Source organism: Triturus cristatus, chromosome 11 (genome assembly GCF_964204655.1).
Source record: "Triturus cristatus chromosome 11, aTriCri1.1, whole genome shotgun sequence".
Taxonomy (NCBI): domain Eukaryota; kingdom Metazoa; phylum Chordata; class Amphibia; order Caudata; family Salamandridae; genus Triturus; species Triturus cristatus.
This window is the reverse complement of record NC_140594.1, coordinates 1,018,680,817-1,018,697,256: the sequence shown is the minus strand read 5'-3', so window position 1 is coordinate 1,018,697,256 and position 16,440 is coordinate 1,018,680,817. Positions and strand designations below refer to the sequence as shown.

At 41.2% G+C, this 16,440-nt stretch overlaps 1 protein-coding gene across 3 annotated transcripts in view; it reads right to left on the bottom strand.

Annotated features, from left to right (window-relative positions):
• The window catches only part of LOC146785847 (maltase-glucoamylase-like), a 783,978-nt gene that overhangs the window by 71,755 nt on the left and 695,783 nt on the right, over positions 1 to 16,440 (bottom strand). For all 3 annotated transcript variants that reach the window (XM_085635202.1, XM_085635203.1, XM_085635205.1), the window contains one exon: positions 3,491 to 3,629. In XM_085635202.1, coding sequence (XP_085491328.1) covers positions 3,491 to 3,629 — 139 coding nt within the window. The remainder of the gene's footprint in view (positions 1 to 3,490; positions 3,630 to 16,440) is intronic.

The window sequence follows — 16,440 nt, the reverse complement described above, 5'->3', positions numbered from 1 at the left end:
ACGTGGCTTAACACTGCCTTGTAAATAAGGCACCCTTTCATGCTCTACATAGGTGTTATGGTGGACATTCCACTGCAACACCCATTGATTTTGTTGCTGCCCCATATTTACAAGTTGTAAATATGGGGCAGCCCCAAAATTAAGACCAGGTAAAACCTGGGGGCTTATTTACAAGGCCCTCGCGCCACCCTTACATCACTTTTCCCATGTTAAAAGTTACGCAAAAGTGGGCCAAGGGGCTTGTAAATCTGCTCCCTGGTCTTAAACAGGCACAAAGAGGAGAAATGTTTAATTTCTCCTCATTTTTGCTGTTTCCATGTGTGCTGCGCTGTGCAGTACACATAGAAACAGCAAAAGGCCTTTGATTGTTTATTTGCAGGAAGGTGTCCCTTCCTGCACATAAATAATCAATAAAAAATGACGTTTTGCTACTTCTACGTGTGCTGCATTAAGCAGCATGCATAGAAGTTTCAAAACGGCATTTCAAAATTGTGTCTGTGCAGCAAGGGACACCTTCCTGCATATGAACAATCTTCCCCTCCACACAGACACCCTTGCACTATGGTGCAGGTGTGCCTGCGTTGACACTCGGCTGCTAAATTTAGCACCAACGCTTGGGGAAATGCAGGGCTGCACCATATTATTGTAAATATAGTGCAGCCCTGCATCTCAGAGGTGGGGGAGTGTGGCGTTAAGCCAAGGAGGCTAACGCCACGCTCCGCCACTTCTCTAGTACATATGCCCCTTTGTTTCATAAATTGCAATGGACTTATAACATGATTTCTACCAGATCTTCCACAAAGTTGCCTTCCTAAAAAGCCATATTCTGTTCTATGTAATGGAGTCATTATTTTAAATTTACTATTAGAGCCAGACTTTATATTCTTTCTAGTGAGAAAAAAATGCAGGATAGCAAATTAGAAGTAAAGCATTACCAGAATCTGCCTGGGTCTGTATACCTAACAGACACTTCTATTTCCAACACTCAGATGTGCCACCCAAAAGGAACAGGACATCATGCTGCAGGGATTCCTTTAGATGGTACTCCTGCTGTTTCTCAATCCCAGATGTCAGTCAGTCATAAGTCTTTATTTGTACATTTCATTAGCATAAAAGCACACAAAAATGCCCAGTGCATACAATACATCAGCGGAGGAAACCTACATTCATTCAGCCCTTCAGTGTTCACATTAAAAGGCACAAACATATTTACAGTAAAAAGTTAAAAACGTATTTAAAAAAACCACTCCATCATACAATAATAAAGCTATAATAAGGTGCCTGAATCAGCTAACCCGTGTGATGCTGTATGTTTCCGTATTTTCAAAATCTGCCATATAAATGAGGCCGATGCGCTGCAAATCAGAGAACGGTGCAACTACTGATAAAACAGCAGAGCAGGTCTGCATTGTGTAAATTAAAAAACTGTAAACAGGGGCAATATACATTTTCATCTGGGGATATCATTAAAAGTGCAAAAGAACAAGATGTGCAAATTAGTTCGTGGGTGACACACCATCACCAGGCAGGGTCTCAAACCCACTAGAGTGCAAAATTTAGCAGGACATCCTACCATAAAAGGTGAGAAATTAAAACAAAAACTATTTAAAACTGAGTGGTGTTGAATATTCTGGATCAAAAATAGATAAAAATGGAGGCCCTCTAGGGTGTGCACCAAATTAGCAGCAATCACAGAGAGTTTACGGTTGTCCACTTCTATTCATTTTTACAAGGCCTTGTTCATGTAAATGTGTTTTAAAGTGTCCTTGACAATGGATAAACATGATTCTGGAGCAGCAAATACACCCAGAAGCTTATTCTCCACACATTCAGATGTGTCATAGGCAAACCATGATATATCTAGGGCAGCGTCTAGGTTTATGCAGTTAATTAGAACCAGTTTGTTTAACCCCTTCGTCGCGGCACGAATTTTGCCGCGGCGCTGGGGGGGTTTGGGGGCAGCGCGGCACCGCCATGCTCGTGACGGAACCACTCCGTCATGAGCCACGGGCGCGCTGTGCTCAAGACGGAGTGGTTCCGTCACGACTCCGCCCACTCGCGTTTTTCGCCCGCACAGGCGGGGAATCAGCGCCGCGTGGGCGGAGCGGCCGCCAACGGCCGCAGCATGACGGAACCACTCCGTCATGAGCACACGGCGCCCGTGGCTCATGACGGAGTGGTTCCGTCATGAGCAGCGATGCGGTTAAGGTTGTACCCTCCCTTACCCAGATGGAATGCTATATCAATAGGGGTTCTAACTCAATTTTACCCGCAATATTTAAGGTACCCAGTTCATCATGCCATACGGCATTTGTGCAGCTTAATGGGACTGCCAGTAGGTTTTTCAAGAACAAGATTTTCACCCTTTGAATTTCAAGCACATCCACCATTCCCTAAAACCCTGCCCCTTAAGTGACCATCGCCTTGCATTTGCTTGTGTATATGGTGAACAGCTCCCTTACCGGTTTAGATCCCATTTTTTGTGTGAATCTTTGGATACCATTGATTGACTTCTTAAGTATAGCAATCCTGTTTGACAGCATACATTTCCACTGATAATTACTTTAATGTGGTAATGGTGTGGACTGATCCTTTCCTGGGCCTTGGCCCTACCATAATCGTACAAGGTTTTAGTTTACTTTCAGGTCGAGATCATGCATAAAGGCTTTATAGTCATCAACAAGCCCTTGAAGCCCTCTCCCCATTCTGGTGATTAGAACCACCTCATCTGCATATAATAGAATGGGGAGAGGGCGTGTCCCAAAGTGAGGTGCGTCTCTTGCTCTCGTCTTTGAAGAGGTCTCCACTCTATTCGGGTGGAGAGAGAATAAAAAGGGGTGAGTACGCACCCTTGTCTAACGCACCTACTAATTTTAAAGTTCTCATTGGATTCTCGCTTAAAGCAGACACATGCGTTAGTGTCCATATACAGTTGTCTTAAAAAAAAAAAAAATATCCTCTACTGGTCTTAACTCAGTCATAATGTGCAAGAGTTTCGAATGTGTGACAGTCAAAAGCGGCCAATAGGTCCATAAAGAAGAGAAATATTAAACCCTTTATAGCCACCGTATATTTCCCTATATGAATTGAGAGTTTCAAGCACTAGTCTATCGTGCCCAGCCAAATGTCTTTGAATGAGATGTGAAAGAGCAGAGAAAGGGAATGGCATAGCCAAGCGACCACCACTGTGTTTCCACCATATAACACCAGGCAGGCAAACAAAATGCCTGCCAATCACCCAGGCGATCTTCATTTATTACTCTGGGATCTCGCACCTTGGAAATACTGGGATCTGGGAATACCGAAGAGACTCCGCATCACCTAAGAAAATTAAATGGCTCCCACACTTGGTCTTGGAAGGCTGGTTCTAAGGCAGGAAAAGTTCAATGCTGATTTTTTTCTAGCCTTAATTATTTGTAAATGCTTCTTGTCGATACTTGCCATCTGTTAAAAAAATAATATATCATGAAAAACATTAACAGTAACTTACTCATATGTTGGCTTTGTTTGTGCCCATCCATATAGACTGTGCACATCATAGTGTCTTAGTAAAGTCCCATCGTCCATTTTTTGTTGACTGTCCATGCATATTGTTTTGTGACTTAGACCCAAGTGCCTTGATTCCAAATCTGCATTTAAAAAAAAACAGAAGAAAGTTATGTTACAATTTATTGGCCTTAATGGATGAAAATTCCATACTATGGACCCGATTAAGAGTCTGGTGGACATGGTTACTCCGCAACAAACGTGACGGATATCCCGTTTGATGTATTACAAATCCATTATATCCTATAGAACTTGTAATACAGTGGACGGGATATCCATCTTGTTTGTTACGGTGTATCCTGTCTGCCAAACTCCCAATCACTCCCTATATCTCTATTTCCTTTGCTATTTAATGTGTCCTGCATGATGCAGCCAAAGAAAAGACCATACAACAGAAATGTGGCTCTTAATGAAGCTTGTGAGATTAATTCATCTAGATTTGTAAAATATATGGATTTAGTTACAAGTCTATTTAAGTGATTTTTTGTAAATGTTTCTTTATATTACTACATGAGATGGAAATTGGATTTAAAGGGTTTGACTTGACCATTCTTTACCCGTCGAACGATGCAGGGCAACTTAACCATTGCACAGAGTGGGTATAGTTGATTTTTGACTAATTCCTTTTTAAGATTGATTGATTTGCTGTTTAGTATTTTTTTTTGGAAGGTAACAGATGTAGAAAGTGTTTTTTTTTCCAGAGGATATGTGTAAAATATTTGACTTATTCTGCTTTTTTCGTTACTGTGATTCAAATACAATCGCAGTAAAACACAACTATACATCTTGTTATGGAAAAGCATAAAATCCATAACAACAATGCAACTCCAAACACTCTGCAATAAACAAAATATCACAGTTCGTGCCCTTCACTCTGATTCCTCCCCACCGCCACATTCACAATGAATGCATCTATTTCATGAAATCCACTTCTATATAAATAAATAACATGATTTTTTCTACTTGTGAGATGTTTGACCAGCTCGAGTAATCAGAGAACACATATCTATTTATGTAAGCTTTCCCCTCCTTTTGAGATGGTGCAGAGACCACATTATGTGGGAAATGGTCACGCTGTGGACACTGTTACACTCAAACTATTTTCTTTCAGTGTACACACACATAAATCAACCCAACACGTTATTCACATTCATCAGATTAATTATCGTACTAAACAGTGAAGAAAGATATCACCTTATATACCTTCAGCCCAATATTATTGAGATATAAATAATTGGGGAGTGGGGTGTAAGAGGAATGGAAAGTTGCACATTTATGAAGAACCATGCTTTGCATCCTTTTTCTAATTGAGTTTAACCAAAAATATTACAACATGGATGTCAGCTGGCAATAGTGTATCTAAGGGGTAGACAGAGTAACCACCCTGAAACAACAAAAACCAAGCTCAGGAGGAATCTAATATAAATTCATAAAAAATGTGCAGCAACCACTTTAAAACACTATGTGAGGGACATAACACCTGTATTACAAAGCCTCGGTTCACCCTTTGGGGTGCTGATCAACAGGTGTATATTGTTTCTCAAATCAATAATACTCTTCTGTCGTCCTCAGAATGATGACAGGGATCAATGGCACATGGAAAACAATATTGTGACGAAAATATTGTGCCAAGCATATTGTATACCACAATATCATACTTGTACAATCATAATGTAAATGACAAAAATATTATATCCGCTGGTTGAAATATATTAAAAGACTTTATGAACGATATGGGGCAACCGGGCTATTTCGAAGACCCCCTTTCTATGGGCTCTATCTCTAGAAAAGTTTTTACAAGTTCTGCATGGCCCATCTGGAGGCGATTAGATTTGATGGGGAAGCCCCACGTTCAACGGTACTCTCACATCAAATGCTGCTAAGTACCTATGGCATCCAGCCTTATTTAACCAACATACCAAGTGGGTACGACAGACTAGTTTTGACCCGCCTTAATCTGAGTACTTTCCATCATTTGGTAAGTTTTCCATCAACAAATGATTGGTCTAAAATATTGTGTCTGTGTCCGTGCGATGAGTTGTCCAAGCAATCTACTATGCACGTAGTTCTATTTTGCAAATTTTACGTTGTAAATAGAAGATGGATGTGACCAGGCGGACGTCGCATTTCCTAGCTTCCCAACAAAGGGGTACAGCGGTAGCAAAGTCTGGTGGTCCCCTCCTCTTGACAACGACGATGTGTTTACATTACAGCCTTTTGACTGGGACTCCAGTGATGCCTCCGTGTCGTCAGGGGAGAGCACCGATCCGGCTCCCTGCACCTTTAACTTCAGGGATTCAGCAATAAGCCACGCCCCCGGAGGATACGTCAACCGGAGGGAACCAATCCCACAGCGCGAGGCAGATAGAAGAAGCGGAGACGACGGATGAGAGGGAGAAACCGGAAGAGAGAGACTAGGAGAGAGATGACAACGCGGGAGAAGGAGCGAGGAGGACGAGAGGAGTACTGACGGCGGTAGCAGAGGTCGCGAGGACGAGAGGAGTACAGACGGCGGTAGCAGAGGTCGCGAGGACGAAGGCGAGCCCGGAGGCCAAGGACCCGGTTTTTTGCCCAGCCACACCTCAGGAGGGGTGTGGCTCTCTCAGGTACGGAGCCGGGTAGCGGGCTGGGTCGGGAAAACGTAGGAGGAGGAGGGGGAGAGAAAGAGACTCCTGAGGGCCGAGACGTAGATGCAAAACTCCGGCGGGGTGAAAGGTTCCATCCCCCTCCCTCTTTCACGTGCACACCCTTAAGTCACCCGCTCTAAGGCTCTTCACTGGTGTATCATCACTACCCCTTCCCACACTACGTGTAAAAGATATATCCCCGCCTCACTCCTGCCTATTTTTTTGTTTATCTTACATACCGCCCCATTCGACTGAAGTGACAAGTCCAACCCAGGAGCCAACGACAAGGGTCCACCTATTCTCCAGTGAAGTTAACTCGGAACCCCGAGGTGGACAAGAGTGAACCGACGGACTATTCCCAGATACCCTCCCGAGGAACAGTATTTTGTTTGGAAAACCCTCCATTGTAGTCACGTAAAGACTTTAACAAAGAAACAGTCATACAAAACGAAATAAAAGAGCAGTTAAAAGCCATTAGAATCTTGCTTCTTCCTTCGGACTCCCGTGCTAGCTTTCCACACCTGTCACAATGGATTATACCCATTTTAAAAATATGGGGCCTGAAGCAATGCCGCCCAGCTTTTATTGCACTGCAGGTCTTAGACAATGAATGTTTTATAAGAGACATAGCCACCTTTTTAAAAGTATAATCAAGTGTAGGAAAACAATTTGAATGAGATAATACAAAATGATAGAATGCAGCATTATTTGTTTTTAGTCTTTATGTAATTCTGACCGACTAATGAATTATTGTAATATTGTGTTTAAATGTTAAATTTACATCTGTAATACTATGTATCCTTTTATGATTTTTTCCTACAAAAATCGAATAAAGCTTGGTTTTGATTTGACAAAAATATTGAAAAAAAAGTATTGTGTATAAAACATGCAAACATAGTTTTCTAATATATAAATACAGTTTAAAGTAGGAAATGGTAAATATTTTAATTTAATTAATACATACCATTAATATAATATAATAGCTATACATCTATATATTTACATATCTATATATCTATCTATATAGCTATGTATCAAATGTTTTAATTATAATGTAAATGACAAAAATATTGAAACAAAATAATTGTGTAAAAACATACAAAGTTTTCTAATATATACATACAGTTTAAAGTAAGAAATGTTAAATATTTCTAATATAATTAATATATACCATTAATATAATATGTATATGTATATATGTGTGTGTGTGTGTGTGGTCACCAGTAAGTAGGTATTGTTAGGACCTTGTGCCTTGTTTCTATAGAGACAGCGTTTTTTGACTCGCCTATATCATTAGAGACATTTGACAAACCCTCATGAAATTAGAAAAAAAGTGTCATGGTGAGTCTTTTTTGCATGAAAAGTTTTGTGGTGCTCCGTCAAGCGGGGTCCAAGAAACCGGGGAGTAAAAAAATATGATTTCCTATGTTAATTCCCATTTGAGTTTAAAAACTACTACAGCCTTGAACCGCCAGATGGAATTTCACAAAATATTCTAGGAAGATAGATTTTGGCTGGCAGATTATGCTTTCAGTTATTCGGTGTCAATCTGTTTAGTAGTTGTTGAGAAATTTAAGGGGAAGCAAATAATGATTTCGGGTCAGAGCCTACAAAAAGATCTCATTGTGAGATCATATTGACTGTCATCACTTCAACCAGGAAGTGTTGGCCGCCATTCTGGGACTTGGCTTTATCCAAGTCCCACAAAAAAAAGTTTCAATAAAAGATAAGGGCAGGATATCATGAGTGATGTCATCAGTGATGTCACAGACCATGTCATGAGTGATGTAATATGTGAGTTTATAAGCAGTGCATTTCAGGAGCGTAAGTTGTAGTTAGCTTAGGTAACTATAACTGCTGAATGTCACTGGTTTTGGATGAGTGAAATCTGCACCTAACTATAACGTCCTCGTAAACTATGATTTTTTTCAGTGAATTTCTAAGGTTTTTTCAAATTATATTTCCTAACTGTAATGTCCCTGCAACCAGTAGTTGTGTTTGCAGAGTGGTGGGGCAGGGGGTGGTACCTACGACCAGCTCCCAGGAATCCCACTGTAAGGGACTTACTGGAGGTAACAGGGGGGCTTCTTGGAACCGAAGGACCCTCAGCAGGCAAGGGGACTTCATTCCCCAACCAATAGTTCACCATGAGGTGTGCTTGCAGAGTGGTGGAGAAAGAGGGCATGGCATCCAAAGACCTCTCAGCAATCCGACAGTGTGGGACTTACTGCATGTAACAGGAGGGCTTGTTGTCCCCTAAGGACCCTCTGCAGCCAAGGGGACTTCATCCCCAAGCCAGTTGTGTGCCAGGAAGTGCTCTTGAGGAGTGGTGGTGAAGGGGCGGGGTCACTGATGACTTGCTAGAGATTTTTCTTTATATTTTAGTGGAGGTGGGCAGCTAGGCCTCCCTTCCCTGGGCCATTTTCTGCCCCAGGAACACCCCATCTACGGGATCAGTCCTTTTTACAATGTGTAAGGGGGCCATGTGGCCCCCTCCTTGGGCTGATTTTGGCCCAGGGGACTCTATTGTTCGGGGCCCAGTCCTTATTTCATAGATTTTTTTAAACTACAAGGGAGGGAGTCCAATCGAACACCCTTCTGGACTGATTTCGGCCCCGGGGACCCCATCCCCTGGCTCTCAGCCTTTTTTTTTTTAAACAATAAGGGGTGAGGGGCTGCATGGCTCACCTCCTGGGGCAATTTCTGCCCCAGAAAACCCATCTCATGGGCCCTGCCCTCTTTTCAATAATACAAAATGCTCATGCCTGCTTAAAGCAGAGCACAGTTTACTATGGTTAGGCGGGTGCGGTAAAGCTACCGCCATGGCATAGCAAACAGCTATGTCTCATGAGTGGGCACCCCGAGACAAAGCAGGAGCCACCCTTGAGGGGTGGCAGTCCCTAGGGCCATGTAGGGCTCCCCCTCCTTTCTTGCTTTAGGGCCTTACCCAGGGAGGTGGAGGTCCCGAGGACCAAGAATGGCATGGGCGGCCTATGTTGCCCCATCCCATTTATGAAAAAGGAGTTTGGCCCTGGGGAGGTGGTGGTCCTTGGGGGGGTCTATGAGCTCCAATGTCAAAAATGAAAAGCCCAGGGGAGGTGATGGTCCATGGGGCAAGAGGAGTCAATGAGGTGGGGTAACAGACCCCAGGGCTGGGGCTGAGTCCATACAGGCCTCCCGCACTAATTTAATAAATAGCCCTAGGAAAGTGGCTGTCCCTGGGCTGCGGGCAATGTGGGCCCCTGGATCAGTTTATTATTGTTTTAAATGGAGAGTAGGCGCTCAATGTTGCTGGGGTACCCCCAGCATAATTATAAAACACTGCGCCCGGGATTTGGCCCACCCAGGGACTTCCTTTTAAAAATATTTGGCACGGATCCACAGGTCCACCAGCAAAATTGCAGTAAAATTGAATAAAACATTTTCAAACCGCCCCTCAAAATATATGGGGTTCAGGGTATTTCTACCCTTCCTCCTTTTTTCTTTCATTGTTTACATTTCTTATGGGACTCGGCTTCAAGGCAAGTCCCAAGATGGCTTGCAGCACTTCCTGGTTTAAGTGTTGACAGTCAATCAATTTTCAGTAGGATCAGCAAGTCATCTGCAATGACTCGAGTCCCTAGATATCTTATTTTGCAAATTAAATATCTCTAAAACTACTGAATGTATTTACACCAAATCCCAAATACCACGCTTTCTGGACCAACATTTAGCTTTCTGCCAAATTTGGTGTAATTTCTGTTCAGTGGTTAAGGTTGTAGTTGTGTCCAAAATCCCTATGGAAAATGTGTGAGGAAAACCCCCTCTCTTTTCTCGGCCCTCACTTCATGGATCACCCCAAACCTTTCAACGCAACAGCTGAATCATTAGCAGGGAAACGTTTTGAAAACTTTGTGTAGACTCATCAAGCGGCGCCAAATTTATTGGCAAAACAAAAAATTATTTCCCTATGGAAACATGGTCCTAACTATAATGAGACATCTTTTTCTGCAGGCAGGGAAACAGATGTAATGATCACTCCAAGCAAGTGGGAGCATTTCATTTTTGAAACGCCTGCCAGCTGAGACCTGACATGATGTTTGCTCCTGCTTGGAGGGGGATTTAAAAATCCTCCTGCCAAGTCAGAGCAAACACAGATTTCCCTGCCTACGCTGCTGCAGGCAGGGAAACTGCTCCGGGGGTGGTCACCACAGGACATAGACTATGAGCTGGTTCTGGGGAATATATTAATTAATTTAACCAATATAAAAAACAGTAAAGTATTAGAACCCCAAAAACACATTTACTAAAAATAATATAAACATTAAGGAAGAAAATTAAATTTAAAAATTGTTTTAAATATTTTAAAAAACGTGATTTCACTTATAATATGAAATGTTTTGGACTCTGGACCTGAATGATTGGATATAGTATTCCCAATCAAGGCTAAGCAACTGTATGGGAAGAGTTGGATTTCAGAGGTTTGACATTTACTATTCCCTCTCCAGTCTAAACAACAGAAGTGAAAGCATTTCAGAAGGGTTAAATTACTTTTCCTACTCCAGGTTCAGCAACAACAGAAAAATGAATGGTGAGGATACCTTTACTATTCTCACTCCAGACTGACCAACAGTAGGGAAAGTATTAGACTATGGAAGTGGTAGATTACTATTCCTACTCCAGTCTAAGCCACACTTGGGAAAGTGTTGGACTGCGAAGGGATTTAATATAATATACTATTCCCACTCCAGTAATATAATATAATATACTATTATACTATACTATTTCTACTCCAGTCTATGTAACAGTAGGGTAAGTGTTGGACTTCAAAGAGGTTAAACTTACTATTCCCACTCCATTCCAAAGCAAGAGCAGGGAAATTGTTGCACTTCAAAAGCATTACATTTATGAATAGACCTATTTTACTAAAAAGTTTATAAATCATTATCACATTACAGTATACAGGAATAAATATCTATGTATTAGAAAAAAAATGAAATTCAAATATATCAGTTAAAAATGAAAGGGCCATATAAAATTACATATAATAATATCAACTTACCTGTCCACAAAACAAAATAAGTAAAGTGAGAAATCAATACTGATTTATTTAATTTCAATTATTATACAAAAAACGAATAAAGTTTAACAAATATAACTTCAAACACCACATTCCACAAACACTTACTATTAAATGAATTAAAAATGTGTACCAAAATAAAAATATAAAGATTATACATAATTAACTATTAATAAATAACTACAGAAAACTATTATTATAAACATATATTTTGTTAAAAAAAATATTAACACAGCATTACAAAATACATGTGTAATAAACCAAAATAAACTAAAATACATGTGAAAATAAATGAAACAGTACAATTACAAAATCTTTATTAAGTGAAGCAACCAAAATAATACGAAATCAAATAATAATAAATTTAAAATAAGCATTAAATTAAATTGCATTTAATGTTATTTAACTTCCCAATCTATGTTTGTACAAATCAAGCAATCCCCAATTAAAAAAATACACTTAAATAAATCAACATTGAACTATTCACATAATTAACATTCAATTGTTTAATTAATTAAAAACTAAGAACAATTTTAATAAGGTATTACTTAATTAATTTTCCACCCTTCACCCCTACAAATCCAATAACCCTCTACTAAAATATAACTTAATTTTCCTAATAGTGAAACCAAAATTAAAATGTCAGTTTAAATTCAAAATATAATATTACACCTAAATACTCACTTATACCTCCCAAAATAGAGATCCATGCATGGACAGTCCCACTGCTGTAGATACATGTGCTGCCCAAGGAAGCTCAATTTACTGAAGGCCATATTTACAGTGAAAATGATTATGAGGAATTTGAATTCTGCCTTGTCCAATGCTTGAAAGGCCTCATCACATTCTACTGCTTTCTATTAGATTCTTGGCTCAAAACTAAATAGTGATATAAAAGCATTGTTTCCATTCTTGCAACCAAAATGACAAATTAATGATGCGTTGATTTCTCCAGTTTGGAAACATTTTTAGAGTGAGAAAAGCTGACAGTAAACTTTCTCTCTATTCATATGTTTTAGATTGTCTCAAGAAAACTATTAAGGACATATTATGTACTTGTAAATTAAAATTGCACCACCTAGTGAGGCTAAAAAGATCACTCAGCCACTTGAATAATGTGTTCAGCTCTTGAAAAAGAGGAGACAATCCACCCATTTCATGGTAAGTGTTAGACCTGGCATCATTGGCATGAGTCTCTCCTCCATTTTTTTCTGTTTGCCTCCTCTGTTTACAATGTTTTTGCTGGATTATTGCTTTGGGCACTGTACCCCTGCTGATCAGTGCCACAGTGCAAGTGCTCCCTATGTTAAATTGTTACATTGATTGGTGTTACCATGATTGGCTTGTTTGACTTACTGTTCAGACCCTAGTCTAGTGCACTGTGTGTGCCAAGGGCATGTCAATTGACTGCTGCTGGTGGGCTTGCAGCACTGGTTGTGCCACCCACAGAAGCAGCTTGTAAAATGTGTCTCAGGCCTGCCACCACAGCGCCTGCGTGCAGTCCCTGACTGCCATGTCGACTTGGCAAGGAAACCTACTTGCCAGTCTCTAAACCTTCACTTTGCCACATTTCAGACACCTCTATGGTAGGCCCTAGGGCAGGGTGAATTGTTGGTAAAAGGTAGGTCATGCCCTGATGTGTGTGGCATGACCTAATAGTGAATTACAGCCATTTTCGTTTTTCACTATTGAAGGGCTACCTGCCTCCCATAGGCCAGGATGGGCAGACGGATTATTAACTCCATTATAATCTATCTGACTCAGGGAGCATGGTAGCAGGTCGAGTTTAGTATCCCTGAACTCAGAATTTAATAACACATCCTTTAGGATGGATGGTTTTTAAATTCTATGTTTGAAAATAGCCCTTTTAGAAAGTGGCTATTTTCTTGTCCAACTATCCACCGGTCTCTGCTGGTTTGGTGTGTGTGTCAGGGGCTGGGTGGCTCCAGAGGTCTGAATGAGTCAGTGTGGGGTGAATGAGGCATTTACACATAGAGTGAGGGAAGAGTAGCCTGCCCTGCCTGACACAATGCTGGATCCACCTCCTGCTGGGCGACTGATAGCCCTGCTCCTGCCAGTGACAATACTGGCTCCGCCTCCTGCTGGGCGGCTGAGGACCCTGCCCTGCTCAGTGAATAGGCCAGGTGCCTCTGCCTGGCAACACCCACAACAAACCTGAGATGGTGGGAATTTCCCTGCTTGGACAAAGGGAACAAAGGAGAAATGGGGTATAAGAGAAGGACCCCTGAACCAAGAACTCAGATCACTTCTGACAAGGAAACCTCTACCAAGGACAAGAAGCCTGCTGATCTAAGGACTTGCCTCCCCCTTCTGCCAGTGTGCTGTTTGCTGGGGGGAACCTGAAGCTGCTTCTTTATTTTTGCCAAGGAACAAGGAGAGAGGAACTTGGTATGTACTCTCAAAAGCTTGCTAGAAAATCTCCAAGGGCTGGAAGAGTGCCAGCCTCCTGTTGAAGTCACAGGGCCAAAGGACTTCACCCTCTACTGAATTGCTGGTTGCTGGAAAGTGTTATTTCCAGTACACAGAGGAAAATCTGCAGTCTCGACGCCGCCGAATCCAGCTCGACATCGTGAGTAACGGCTCCAGTGTTCCGAGCCTTCGACGCCGGCCGCCGGGCCCGATCGACGCCAGTAGCGACGCCAGGAGTAGTGAGTATCGGCTCCAGCTCCGAGTGACCCCGTCTTGACGCCGGTATCGACTCCAGTGAGTAGTGAGTATCGGCTCCAGCTCCAAGCGACCCCGTCTCTACGCCGCTGCTGATCGCATCGACTCGACGCCCTTCTCGACGCCGTGAGCGCTGCTCCGGCCCGACATCCCTCGACGCCGCTGCGGATTGACCCGACTCCGAGGTACGATCGACGCCGATCTCGACGCCGTGAGCGCTGCTCCGGCCCTCGACGCCGCTGCGGATCGACCCGAATCCGAGGCACGACCGACGCCGACCTCGACGCCGACATCTCGACGCCGAGGATCATCGTTTTCTTCATTTCCAAAGGTACTGTGTTTGGGGGTTCTGTTGCGACTCCAGGCTTGACGTAGCGCTCTTCGCGGTCGACGCCGAACCTTGGGAATCTCGTAAACTCGACGTCGTGTGACTCCTGTGGGGGTCACATTGTTGCCAAGAACTGTGTTTCAGAAGAATACTTACTTTTGTTGCTAAAGACTTATTTCCTAAGAAGAAACTTTACTTGAACTATTATTTTTCCTTCCAAAGAGTATTTATTAAGATTGTGGTATATTTTTGTCGTTATTTGGTCTTGTGCTAAGCCTTATATAAAAATACTATTTTTATAATAACTCCTGTGTTGTGTCCATTTGTAGTGTATTCACTTTATTACTGTATGTGGTCATAAATGCTTAACACACTGCCTCTGAGATGAGCCTGTCTGCTCTGCCAAGCTACCAAGGGGGTAGCAGGGGTTATCTGAGTGTGTAATCCCCTTGCCCTGACTAGAGTTGGTAGGTCCCTATTTGTCAGAAGTGTATACCTCTGCCAACTAGAGACCGCCGGTTCTAACAGTAAGCCTAGGAGACTAACACGTTTACTACCCACAACTAACAACACTAAACCCTGTGATATTGTTAGAAAAGTCAATAGTATTAAGAAGATGAGATCATCATTTTCTCCATTCTTATGCATCAGTATATTTCCAGCTTATTGAATGGTGTATGTGAACCAGAAAAGTAAAACAGCTAGCCCTTTTGCAGACTCATTGCTATTATATAGGACAACTGAGTATATAATGTTCAACATTGTTCTAACATCGAATTGCAGATATTTTACTCCTGAAAAATCTATGTCTACTCTCAGGATTGTTTCCACTTTCTTAACGAATCTTTCCACAGTCACACCACCATAAATTTGCCCAGCATTACTCTGGTCTACCTCTAATGTCTGTCTGGGTGAAACATTTCACCCTCATCAGTTGGCATTTGATACCACAGTTAAAAGGGCAGAGTCTCATTTGCATAGGACAGTCCCCTTGAAGGTATTTCCACTTGCTTAAAGGTGCCCTCATGTGGAAGGGGGGACAGTGTGCCTCGTTTAAAAATACAAAATATTGAGAAGCACAATGAAGTATTTTTTTAAAATTGGTGATTTATACCACCAATATTTAGCTACACATATTGCTAGGTACTTATCACTAGGCACTACACAAAGACTTCATTTACCACTGGAAACTACACAAAACTCATATAAGTTATTTTCTGTCTTAATTTATTTTGTGCACTTTATCCAATTGCTTTCTGCCTGCTTTCAGTATGATAGGATTTCCTTTTCATCTATTATCTAAGACTTTCATTTTTTTAAATCTTACTCTCAAAGCCTTTTGTTGGCATTCTACTTTAAGTTTTGAGCGATTCCGTGCTTTATAGTTGCTTAAAATGTTTTTTTGAAATATGGGCATTAGAGGTATTACAAAAACTGCTTAACGGAAAACCTACATACTTTCCTTTTTCTTGCTCACATGCTTTTATTTCTTAAGTTCAGGGGCCTCTTTGCCTTTGTAACCTTAACAGTTCCTTTCATGTGCAATATATGAAACGTGTGCGAAACAAACAATAACTTGGGAATGGTTAACATTACGACCTGTATCTCACAAAAGGTAAAGAAAACTCGATGAACTTGCAATAATAACGTGACCCCCTTTGAAAGAGAAGGACATAGATTGTGCGTCGTTCATTCAGTAATGATTTAATTAATAGGAAAAAATGAACTCTTGCTGCAGTTTGCTTGTGATATCTGAATAGCCAGGAAACATATGTTAACAATTCAAGCATGCAGTAGGATTTTCAAAGCCTCTTAAATAAAGACTTCCATTTCCTTGAGATTCTTTAGTGTTATACTTCCTAACTGAACGACTACATCCCCTATTGAACACAAATCAGATTTTTTTGTTTTTGAGCAAGGCACTTAAATGCTATTATTATCAGTTTAATATAATCTACGTGCTTTTATAAATCATTTTGCGTTCATAAAACACTGGTTTATATTTTCGGCATTTCTCACTGTGATTACTGTCATTTCCTTTATGATATTCTCTAGTGTTTTATTAATTTAATTTTTCCTATCAAAATGCATCCTACACAGTTTTCTACCTTCCATAATTGTTCCATTAAAACTAAAAAGGCATAACAACAAAAGGTCAATTCAGAAATTTTACTGGAGGGCTGGAAAATGCTGAT